The sequence below is a fragment of the Xenopus tropicalis genome, chromosome 4 (genome assembly GCF_000004195.4).
Source record: "Xenopus tropicalis strain Nigerian chromosome 4, UCB_Xtro_10.0, whole genome shotgun sequence".
Taxonomy (NCBI): domain Eukaryota; kingdom Metazoa; phylum Chordata; class Amphibia; order Anura; family Pipidae; genus Xenopus; species Xenopus tropicalis.
In genome coordinates this window covers 127,722,151-127,735,334 of record NC_030680.2, presented here as the reverse complement: position 1 = coordinate 127,735,334, position 13,184 = coordinate 127,722,151, and the positions used below count along the sequence as shown (strand labels likewise).

At 45.4% G+C, this 13,184-nt stretch overlaps 1 protein-coding gene across 2 annotated transcripts in view; it reads right to left on the bottom strand.

Moving 5' to 3' along the window:
- cacna2d2 (calcium voltage-gated channel auxiliary subunit alpha2delta 2) overlaps positions 1–12,101 on the bottom strand; it is a 163,212-nt gene extending 151,111 nt beyond the window's left edge. For both annotated transcript variants that reach the window (XM_012961655.3, XM_002935632.5), the window contains exon 1: positions 11,893–12,101. In XM_012961655.3, the coding sequence (XP_012817109.1) occupies positions 11,893–12,008 (116 nt within the window). In that variant the 5' untranslated portion in view covers positions 12,009–12,101. The remainder of the gene's footprint in view (positions 1–11,892) is intronic.
- Positions 12,102–13,184: the final 1,083 nt, after the last annotated feature.

Sequence of the window (13,184 nt, the reverse complement as noted above, 5' to 3'; positions counted from 1 at the left end):
TAAAGTAATAAACTCAGTGGCCACATTGATCTTAATGGTTAAGACAGTTTGTTGATAATCCCTTCCTCATGGTATTTTGGGTGGGGAAGATAACCATGGGTAAATGATTAGCAGATTAAATTAATTACTTTATATGAAGAGTAATAATAACAAATATTATGATAGAATAATAATTATAGAATAATATAAATGGGTATGTTTGCTGGGAAGACCTATAATCTGTTATAAAACACAATCTTCCATTCCAACAATCCAAAGCCATTGGCCCACTCACTATAAATTACCAATATAAAGCATGGCTGAATGGGTGTCTCTTTTGACTTTGGGAGAGTCACCTCCATGTGCTTTAGGGCAGTGGCAGACAGGGAGATTAGTCGCCCCTTGACAAATCTTCATTGTTGCGGGCAACTAATCTCCCCGCAATGCCATCCCACCAGCTAGAATGTAAATCGCCGGCGGGATGGCATACGCATTGTTGCAATGTCCCGAAGTCACCAGAAGTTGTCTTGAGAGGAAACTTCCAGCAGCGACTGTATGCCATCCCACCGGCGATTTACATTCTAGCCGGTGGGACTAATCTCGCCGTGGGCCACTGCCCTTATTAAAGAGCAAAGACTGACTATGGCTAAAAAATTGTGTACAGAGATATTAACAATCAGTATCCATATATATAAGGATAATTAAAATATTGATTGTCTGTAATACTACCCACCCTGCTATCAGAATTTCCTATAATATTTAATGTCCAGTCTGCCCTGAAAACACTTATAAACTGCTACTGGGAGCTCCAATCATCCCTATAATGGCATTGATATGCTGCTGACTGCACCGGTTCTGATAAAAATCTTCTGTTATCCTCTGCTAGTTGGGGCTAATTCTCGTTAACACCAATCTTGACACGAATATGAGTTTTCTTTTCTCTTCTTTAAATCCAATCCCAGTTTCTGGATGAGGACATTCACGGGCTTTCAGAGCCATTAAGCGGCATTGTTTGGACTACAATGCTTGGTTTAATGTTGCATTGCTTGCAGTCACTGGGAAGAAAACACCAATCTCTTTTTGCCGTTAGATATATATGATGGGATCTGGAAGCTTTACCCTTCGCTGAATCCCTTATAAGGTTCTGGAAGCTGAATATACCTAAGTAAATGACTGCTAATCATTAGAGCATGCAGGGTATTTTTATTACTTTAGCACACAAATAAAGCTGTTCTGGGCTAAATATGGTTGCCAAGGAGTCTGAATAAAGAAAGGGCCCTGCTCTGTGCCAATGCTGTATGGATGGTCTTTGGGGTATAGAAGCTACCAGCCTGTACTGGGCTTAAGCCAGGCCTTCATTAACCCATGGGTGACCCCTCATCTCATATCACAGGGAAAGTGGGGAGCTGGTTCCTCTGAATGCGATAGTAATCTGCTGCACCTGATTAGCAGTTTATGGACCAGGACAGCAGATTGCGCTGTGCTTTCATCTATCCGCCGCTCCAATTGTCAAGAGGGAAAAGAGAAAGGAAGAGGGGGGGCTCAAGTGGAGAAAGGAGAGAGAGAGCGAAGTGGCTGGAAAGGGGAGGGTGTCGAAGAAAGTTCTGCAGAGGCAGAGATAAAGCCGAGACGTGGTGTTCCGAAATTAACCTACTTCTGCTCTGAAAAGGAAATCAAGGACCTTGTTATGAAATGAGGTCCTCTTTAAGATGAGGGAGATACGGCGGAAGAAAAGCAGCCACAAAAGGCGATTTCCAGCACAAGAGTCCGAGCCTGGGGATTATCAGCTCTGAGTAATTCTCTGGACATGGGATCTGTGATTGGAGTGGGAGCTGGGGAGAGATTGTCTGATTCGGGCAAAATGCTAGAGAAATACATATCACATTTGCCTCATATCCTGGCAGCTGCATATAACACTGATAATGAAAGCGTCTTTTTGGCACTTAAAATTGTCAACCTAACTAAATTACAATTCCCCGCACCCATGGGCAATCAAGGCTCTCCTCAGTGGTGGAAGGTTCCAGAGAAAAATACCCTATTGGGTCTCATAGGTGCAGCTACAGAAAAATAAATAAATCTATAAAGCTCAGTGCTAATTATTTACCTTCCTACCATATTCACCTGCTTTTAGGGTGATTACCTTTAAAACGGTGGCCATCCTACTTCTACCACAAAGAGATCTAGTTCACAACTAATGGGCTATGATTTAGAGAATGATGTCCTAAGAACAAGCGAGCTACATAACTAATAATAAACGTTAGGACTTGCTATGTACTTGGCCAGCTTCACAGCAGAGAGGCAATTCCAAAAATGTTAAAATAAGGTCCTACAGACGGGTGCATCTCAAGTCACTAGAGATACACCTCAAGTCAATTTTCCAGATGAAATCTGCTAAAGCTCCAGCCTATGTCACAATGGCATAAAATGGGTTTAAAAGGTACAGAAATCATGCTAAAATGCTTATATCAATACCCAGTGCCACTCTCCTGCCAGTCTGCAATGATGTTGGCCTTCTCTTATGGAAATGTTTGCAGGATTTAGTTACCCTTTAATCACTGATGGAGGGTCACTCTATGAGACAAGGCATATTTTGCCAAGCAGCAGATGTTTCATTGTACAGTAAATGTCATATTGGCCAAAAGCTACTGGAACTTAAAATATATAATTCTTCTGTCCATCACTCGAACCTTTAAGTGCCATCTGATATATCAGCATTAATGGCTTCAGAAAATGACCCCCAGTGACACTTATCAGTGGTTTTGCCCAGGAACTGAGAATAAATAAAATCAGGCAGGAAATGCCGCGCCACACACATGCTTTAGGCGCCCGCCTGGAAATGTAATCTCTGAAAAATGAATGTATGGAGATTTAAGCAAAACAGGATCAAGAGAGAGATACAAAGGTTATCTTCATGAATACTTTGCAGTGCTTCTTCGTCCCCCTTCAAATACTCCATTGCACCCAAATGAATTATGCATACCAGAAAGTCAAGGAGTTAATGGTTATGTGAAGTATAAGGTATGCTGGAGGAGACCACTCTTACGTTAACTGCAAAACAAAAAGCTGCATTTCTAGGAGATGGAAGCAGTACCCATAGCAGTAACCCCCACCAGGACACAGAGGCATAAAACCTTCCTAAAGTCAAGAATTCCATGGCCAAGGAGCAGTATTTTGACCAAAATGGGGTGGAAATATCTCAAGCATTGTGGATGGCAATAGTAAGTTGGACAAGAGATGCAAGCACTAAGTTAAGCAGGGATAAGACAGCATTTCTTTTACAACATATCTTTGCAAGAGAGCAGGAATAGTACTTCTAATAATACATATGGACAATACAGGTGGCAGAAGGAAGCAGATGCCAAAGTAGGCAACAGAAGTGTTACTCCACACAGAAGTCCCGAGCAGTAACCCAAACAAGTATCAAGAGTAGTACCCCTAAAATGTTTTTTCAATATTTTATTTCAAAATATAGATGCTTGATACAAGCTTTTGCAAAAATGTTGCGGTATAAGCAAAAAGTCAATACCATAATATTGAAGTTGTGAAGTAGTCAAGTTGAAGTAGTCAAGATAAGCTAGCATACAAGTAATATATAGTCAGCAGACATATCCTGGGGGGCTGGAGGGGTTCCCTTATGTCCCCTAAAATGTTTTATAAATGCTGTGCTACAAGCATGAGCCAAGAGAAGTATCCCCAACAGGACATCTAACCAGATGGAGTAAGAATTACCCCATACACAGGACCTGTCCATTTCCCAACAAAGAAGTGGAAGCAGGATCAAGAGCATAAGCCATAAGAATTACCCCAGGAAGAAAAGGAACACTACCCCAGTCTGTAAATAGAAGACATAAGTGGTACCACAAACAAGAGGCACTGACAGTTTAGGTGAATACCCCCAAATACAGAGCAAAAATAGTGCTCCAAGCAGGAAACGGAAGTAATTTTCCATGCAGGATACAAGAGTAGTAACTTAGCAGGAGACAAGGAGCATTAACCCTGAAGGACATAAGGGAGCTTCAGCATACAGCCTGCAGTGCCATAACTACCACAGTGCTGTACAAGAAACAGTACTTAGGTTTAATGTCCCCGGCAGAAAGGCAAGAGGAGCCGTACAGTCAAGGGTTTGGGCAGCGACACAGAGCACGTAGAGCAGGAAGCGCCACGGACGTACTTGCAGCCACTCTCTGCATTCTCCCCATGTCTTGTTTTTCTTTTGTACGCAGAGCACAGGTGGCGGGAATGCTAAGAGAGAACCGAGCCACCACAGAGCGGAGAAATTATTTGCACTCAATTAAAATGGGGGTATTGCCTGGCACTTTACAGCCTAATGCTGCTCATCCACAAGGCGCCTGGAAAGATAACATATCACCTTGTAAAACAGGCTGTCATCATTAGGCCCGACACACGGCTCTTAAGGAGATCTCCATCAAACACAGTCTGCCAGTCTCTGTCCTCGTCAGCTTGCTGTTTCTTTGGGGAAGAACTTGAAAATCCTTCTAAAGACACAGCTTATCATATTTAGGAATAGAATGCAAGTCCACACATGGCCCTATGTACAGTAACAGTGACAACAGATTTATTGTTAAATCACTCAGTTTTATCTTCTCTTCTCATATTCCACCCAGAACACTATCCCCTTACCCTACCCCAGAGCACCACTCTGTCTTAGGCCGCTCCCACAACATCACTCTGTCCCAAGACCATCCTATTGTTTAAAGAATCACCAAAGTCTTCCCAACTTGTTTCAATCACCACAAGCCATCCAGCATGCCTCACCTGAACATGGCGCTCAGCCTCACTCAATACCTAAAGTCTTCCCATCTTTCTGTCACCACAAGCCTAATCCATTGAATCTTACTTTTCCCTGTGCCTCAACCTTCCTCACAATCAGCATGCCTCACCTAAACATGGCACTTTGCCTCATTCGATGCCCTCAACCTCACAGGGACATACACCGTTCCTTATGTCTGGCTTAGGTTCTACCTGTCCAGTGAGCATGCCTAACACCGTGCCCAATTATTATTATTATGATTATTATTTATATAGCGCCATCAATTTACGCAGCGCTTTACAGAATAGGGTATGCCACCCAGGCTCTTGGGCCCTGCAGACTGACTGTGGACCCAAACTGTGCGGCTAAGAGGGCCCCACAACATTCTAGACCATTTTTGGCACTTTAATAAATACTCGCCCAAACTGCTATTGTAGTCATTGTAACACTGTTACCCCTCACCCCCAAGCTCCTATAGCAAAGTCACTGTCCAACCAACTTCCTGTCAGATCACATTTCTCTATTATGCCTGCAACCAAGTAGAATCCAATGTGCAAGAACACAGTGGTACTGCCAACAGAGTGCCAATGCCAGCACAGGGCTACATAGAAATGTGCCCTCTTAATATGCATGGCAGGGAGCTATGTTGTTAGGTTGTACAGCCCATTATAATTCAACAGACTAAGAAATAAAAGGAAAATGAAATTGTGGCAGTGCAGACCTCCCCCCACCTGTGCCCCCTCCTTCATCCAAGCGATAAAAGTATAGCTGCTTCCCGCTTAATAGCCCACTAAAGCGTATGGCAGCCTGGCTCATGTGCCAACCTCCTGCTTTATCTCTCCCGGCCGCAGAGCTGGCTGTCCACGGGAACCGAGCAGAGCCCACTTAATCCTGCAATAAAGAGACCATTCTGGCTAATAAAGACACCTCTTCATTACAACCTGTCTGACCACCCCCAACCATGATAGCCATTGCTGCCGCAACACATACACCTTCCCAAGCTCGTGTTTAACCCTTACCATGGCAGTGAGGACTCTGACATACTGGAAAGAACAACACAGCACTCAGAATGGTAATTTATATCACACACAAGCATTAGTCTAAATAGGGCACTCAGTGCAAGCAATGGTTAGTGCTGTATAATGATTTCCTAAATTGCCACAAAAAAGCTGTGTCTAAACATAGAAGCCCTTGTATAAGCAATAGATTGAAATAAATTCCCACACAGGCAATGTAAAGCACAGTATATATGCAGCTGGCATCCCACAAACAGCCTGGCAGAGAGTTGGTGGTTGTAGTTGAACAATTTATTAAAAATAATTTTATGTTTAGTTCTGCAGCTCTCCAGTTTGGACTTTAAACTGCTAGCTTGTTACTATGGACCCACTCTCCCTAGCAACCAGGTAGTGATTTTAATGACTTAAAGATAAATAGGCAGGAAAAATATTGAAAAATCTAGACAAAATATAAATTGTCTCATAATATGACTGCCAACCACATATGAAAAGTTAATTTAGAGACTATACTTCCCCTTAAACAATTGTTAAACAATATAATCCAGCCTTTGGATGCTTATCAAAATGTTTTCCCTCATGAAGGGGTCCCTGTCAGGATGGGGGCCTTCCATTCCCAATTCCATCCCTGTCCTTCCTCCTGCGCTATCATTAGTTTTGCTGTTAAATTTCGCAAACTGTCAGCGTAAGTCAAACACACAATGGCAGAATAGATCTGCAATCTATAAAAGCACTTCTCCCTCCTGTCCCTGGTAATGCTGCTCCGTCGCTACCCAAGTAATGTCATTAAACCTTCAGCCAGGGCACTAGAGAAAGACAATTTGCCGCGGGAACAATGATGGGAGAATGCTGCCTATTTGTAAAAGGTTTTATTACAGGAGAGCGTAGCATTGCCACTGAAAAACACACACACGCACATATCATCCATGCAATTTAGCCCCCCTCGCCTCTCCGGTGCTTCCCAGATTAAATATCAATTTGCCAGTTCAGGAAATATGTCTAAGACCGAGTCCCTCACACCTCGGGCATGATGAGAAGAGAGAGCGCGCGTCTGCATACCAGAGAAGCAATCCTTCCCTGCGGCCAATGCTAAATCTCCCTCAAATATGGAGGTGGAGGGAGAACATTCATCTTGATGTCTCGCTAAAACTCCTTCCCTCCATTCTCCTAAACCAACCCTGCAAATTCACTTTTAAGCCATACCCTTCAGTCTCCTTATTTGAGCTTTAAGAGCGTGCCTTTTTTTACGCCTTGGAGCACCCCTTCTAAATTCTTACCAGTATGTAGGACTGTGTTTAGCGACGGTGGGGCCCAGGACCAGCCAGACTTTGGTTTATATAACAACAAAAAGGCTGACCCGTGTCCTTTCAGTTGTTGTAAAATACAACTTCCTGACTGGTGTCTTGTAGGGGGTTATGGGAGTTGAATGGTTCCTTGGCAACAGGGATCCAAAGTGTTAGTGACTTCATCTTGCCTCACTGTCACCATCTTACTATACCTGATATTCCCCCAGTCTCCTTCCATACAACTGGTATCCTGCTGCAGACCCACACCATATAGAGATCCTGCTGCCCTATGTAAGCATTATATTTATACAATAAGCAGCCCATATATGGCTCCCCAGGTCTTAGTGAGGGTGTGGGGAGTTGCAGTCCAACAACATCTGCTCATAAGGGCTACTCATAAGGGTTCTTTATTAAATACTTTCTTTTTCTATCCTTTCTGGTAATTCTATCTTAACTGTCTCCCAAAATTATCCATACTATATCACTCCCCCCCCCCCATCATTCTCTAAGATGTTCCATGGCCATATAATATTGCATGTTCCATTCAAATTTTTTTTCCATAGAATGCTTTTGTTTTATCTCCAAAATGCCGTTTTGAAATTCAGTTTTTCCAGTGATTCCCAACATTTGTGGGCATAGAGGCCCTAATCCCTAAACTATAATCCATTCCACCCAATGGTACACATCCCACTATTGCCACTGCCACTTCTCTAAACATTACTGCACCAAACAAGGCAACTTTAGATACCATGGCTAAGCAAAACCATGTCATATTCTGCCCTACCATGTATATATATATATATATATGATGGGGGGTATATTAATCCCTATATATAAAATACAGCCCCAGAAATAGGGAGAGAGACTACACATATATGTATGTAAGGAGCATCCATAGCACTTTGATACTGTTACAGTGGCTTCACATTGCCCCCATGATGGATGCCTTTATCTGTAAACATCTGAGCGGTGACTTCTCAACAAAATAAATGGATTTTGCACAGATCAATGGAAGAGATGAACCCACAAAGCCACATCTTAGACTTATTTCACACTAGGAACCAGCCCCCATGAACATCTGATGTGACTGAATTACATGATGGGTTTATAAATGCCCATGCTACTTTCCAGTGTGTCAGTGGTTTAACCCTTCCATTGTCCTGTGCAACTAATGGTGACCAGCAAGGATGTAGCTCTCTGCCCTGCTTGTTGGGTTGCAATGTGTGACTCCATCTGAATATATTAAAAATAGTCTACATGCTGCCCTTAAAAATGTGGCTAAAGATGGCTAGTGTGAATTTTGCCACTTGGCGAGCCTAGAATTGCAAACCAACATTTCATACTAACATACACGGTGCCTAGGGTCACAGATCATTTTCCCACCTAGAGAGATGCCATCCTGAGCTCATATCCAGCCTATCCTGTAACAAACTGCCAAATGGACACAAAGCTATGCCATGCCCACACCTGTACACACAATGTATTCCTTGGTTCCACTACACACACCCCTATGAATACAGCCTACACATTCTGTTCATTATAAGCAAACTGGCATAAACATCATTTGACCCCTCTTGGTGCTCACTTATGCATTGCTTGTGTTACAATTTATACATGGTGTGTGACTTGGACATTCTGCCATGGTCTATGACAAGGACGTTCCTCAATGTCTCTACCATCCTTATTTCCCACCCAGTGACATACATATGCATCTCTCAGTAAATTCAAAATATTGGTGGCCAGGGGCGCTATCTGGGGGGAGAGGGGGTACAGTTGTGCTGGGCCCCATGAAATATTCTTCTGTAAGTTGGCCCAGTAGTGTTGCGAAAGTTACACAAATTGCATAAGTTGCATATAAAGTTATTATGAAACTTAAGAAACTTGTGAATCAAGCAAAAGACAAGGCAGAAAAGCATTGCCAGGACAAATGCCACTAACCACCAATAAATTAATAAACTTGAGATAAATTCTACTGCTCCCAATGAACTGACTTATTAGGCCATTGATTATTACATAGTAGTAACATAGTAAAATAGTAAGTTAAATTGAAAAAAGACGTACATCCATCATGTTCAACCATAATGCCTATATATAACCTGCCTAACTTCCAGTTGATCCAGAGGAAGGCTAGTTTATATGAACTGCTTTTTACAAAGTAACGTCAGCTGTATATATTAGCTGTTTATATTGCACATACATGGGGAGTGTGTTCATGGGGGCCACCCATATAAATAACTTTGTGGGGCCCCAAAGTTTCTGATGGCAGCCCTGCTGGTGGCACTGTAAGAGATGCTCTCATTTCACATTTCAGAGTACTAGGTGCATCACCTCAGTCCTAAACCTGTAACACAGACATGCTCCAAGCCTGCAGGTACACACTTTCTCAAAACATCCCAAAAATACACAATCCAGCCTGCATGCATACACATAGGTACCAACCCAGTCCCAAACCACAATGCACCCTGCTCACAACACAACCTGCTACCCCTCAACAAATTATACACACCCCTCTATATCTGCATAGAGATACCCTGCTCAGGCACATTCCCTATCTACACACAGAAAGCCTGAATACACAGCCAACTAGCAAGAGAACTGGACCCAACCTTAATGCATGAGTCTCACAGCCTTTAAAGAGACACAGCACCAAACTGCACTACAAACATCCAACCTCAACTACCAACACAATAAACCCAAACTGAACTCATAAACCCAAAACTACTGTACAAATACCCAACCTACACACACACAAAGTCCCTAGCCACTCACTCATACTAAGAGCCCCATCCTGTACACTCACAGCCTTAACCTCCACACAGATCCAAACCAGGGCACACACCCTCAGCCTGCACATGATGTGCCCTCACCTGCACACCTCCCTTCACAAGCAAACCTTCAACCTTGCTCACACACAGCCCCAACCTATGCACAAACAGCCCCCTTCTTCACACACACAGACAGCCCAATCATGCAACCCAAACCTGAATTATATAGGATAGACAGCCCCAGTCTGAACAGATATACAGCTGTTAGTCTAAAGAGCCCCAAACTGTAAGTGCCCCAATATAAAGGTATAAACTGTGTGCACCCACAGCCCCAACCTCCACACACTTCCAGCCCCAACCTGCAGGCACATAACCTCTCACGGCTCCATTATCACAGCCTACAGGATGCAGCAGCCTTGTTGCTCTCTAGAGAGTGTCTTGTGATAATTATCTTAATTGACTTTAATATTTTCCTTTGTAGTGCTTTTTTTTTGTAATTAGCCACAAATTCTCCATCCATGTCCCCAAACATTCCATGCTAGGCGCCTGCTGCAGATGGAAGTGTGTGTCAATCAAATGCCAAACATCCTGTCATAGTCTCGTCTCTCCTTGAGAGAGCCCTCTGCTGCTCTGCCCCCACCGGGGGGGGGGGGATCCAGTTTTATCTGCCCCCACCAATGCCTGGAACATATAGCTGAGTGCTGACAGCAGGCTATGTCAGGGTTCCCGAAAATACACTGGCTTTGGACCTTATGTAACCCTTGCAGTGCCAAGAAGGCTGACAATAACAGGGGTTTTTGGCAGCACAATTCTCTGGAAAACTTCTTAGATGGTTCTATGTCCCTTCAGACACTTTTACTACAGCTGAGAGCTGTGTAATGTTGTAGTTTAACATCTTGCATGTAGTTACCCACTTCAAATGAGAGTACTATTGCTTGCCTTCCATATAAACCACACTGTTGGGCACACAATACATATGAAAGTGCTATATAGTTGTACAGAAACTTTACTCTGCTATGACCCTGCTGTCTCTTCATACAATGCCAAGCCACTGGCATTAGAACAACAAGAAGATACTCCCTAGTATACCCTCTTCAACTCCACTGCTGCACCAGGAGCTTCCATAGCAAGTAGCGCCTACACAGACCCACTTTACTATGTATATAGAGCGGGCACTAAGCCTTGCAGACTGCTGCAGAGCCCAAGAAAGTGTTTAATGTGCAGACAGTGGGGGACAATGTGTTTCTGAGGAGCAGGGGGGCATCTCCATTATTAAATAGAACTGGGCTGTCAGGGTGAAGGGCTCACATCCAACAACAATGCCCAGCATTATGCCCTGCAGGGCCTCCTTGCAGCCTGGTTGATAGCAGTCTCATTAGATGAACATCAGGCAATGGCAGGGACCGGGAGTTGGGGCATCAAAATGGGCATTACAGGAGGAGGTAAGTGATAAACTGGCACCAAGGGGAATGTGCAGGAAGTGGGCTGAGGCACCGAGATGTAAACACATAGGAAGAGGGGTTAATAATGATATAACCTGCTGAGGGGATGGGGGGTTACACACAGTACCTGCATATGGGAGTAGGAAGAGGGGTTAATAATGATATAACCTGCTGAGGGGATGGGGGGTTACACACAGTATGTGCATATGGGAGTAGGAAGAGGGGTTAATAATGATATAACCTGCTGAGGGGATGGGGGTTACACACAGTATGTGCATATGGGAGTAGGAAGAGGGGTTAATAATGATATAACCTGCTGAGGGGATGGGGGTTACACACAAAATGTGCATATGGGAGTAGGAAGAGGGGTTAATAATGATATAACCTGCTGAGGGGATGGGGGGTTACACACAGTATGTGCATATGGGAGTAGGAAGAGGGGTTAATAATGATATAACCTGCTGAGGGGATGGGGGTTACACACAAAATGTGCATATGGGAGTAGGAAGAACAGGGGTTAATATTAAAGAGACGGTCGTTATATTAGGAGCGCAGAGAGGGAGGAGCAGGCTGGGCACCGGGGAATGAGGTGAATCCGTGAATAATAAGGCGGATAACGGGGCATTCGGTACTCACGTGTGCTGCTGGGGGAAGCTGTCCCCGTCGGTCCCGGTCAGTAGGAGGAGGGCGGGGAGCAGGAGGCACAGAGCCGGGAGCACCGTGCGGGGAGCGATACTGCCGATCAGCACCATCCTGGGGAGCTAGAGAAGGAGAGTAGGAGCCGAGAAGGAAGCGGAGCTCAGCACTGATGGGGACCGGGGGTGGGAGGAGAAAGAGGATGGCAATAGAGCCGGCCCTATATTCTAGCCCTGCCCTACAGCCTGCCCACCCCAGCTACAGCCTGCCCACCCCAGCTACAGCCTGCCCACCCCAGCTATACACAGCCCTACAGCCTGCCCACCCCAGCTATACACAGCCCTATAGCCTGCCCACCCCAGCTATACACAGCCCTACAGCCTGCCCACCCCAGCTATACACAGCCCTATACCCTGCCCACCCCAGCTATACACAGCCCTATAGCCTGCCCACCCCAGCTATACACAGCCCTATAGCCTGCCCACCCCAGCTATACACAGCCCTATAGCCTGCCCACCCCAGCTATACACAGCCCTACAGCCTGCCCACCCCAGCTATACACAGCCCTATACCCTGCCCACCCCAGCTATACACAGCCCTATAGCCTGCCCACCCCAGCTATACACAGCCCTATAGCCTGCCCACCCCAGCTATACACAGCCCTATAGCCTGCCCACCCCAGCTACAGCCTGCCCACCCCAGCTATACACAGCCCTATAGCCTGCCCACCCCAGCTATACACAGCCCTATAGCCTGCCCACCCCATCTATACACAGCCCTATAGCCTGCCCACCCCAGCTAAACAAAGCCCTATAGCCTGCCCACCCCAGCTATACACAGCCCTATAGCCTGCCCACCCCATCTATACACAGCCCTATAGCCTGCCCACCCCAGCTAAACAAAGCCCTATAGCCTGCCCACCCCAGCTATACACAGCCCTATAGCCTGCCCACCCCATCTATACACAGCCCCATAGCCTGCCCACCCCAGCTATACACAGCCCCATAGCCTGCCCACCCCATCTATACACAGCCCTATAGCCTGCCCACCCCAGCTATACACAGCCCTACAGCCTGCCCACCCCAGCTATACACAGCCCTATAGCCTGCCCACCCCATCTATACACAGCCCTATAGCCTGCCCACCCCAGCTATACACAGCCCTACAGCCTGCCCACCCCAGCTATACACAGCCCTATAGCCTGCCCACCCCAGCTACAGCCTGCCCACCCCAGCTATACACAGCCCTATAGCCTGCCCACCCCAGCTACAGCCTGCCCACCCCAGCTATAC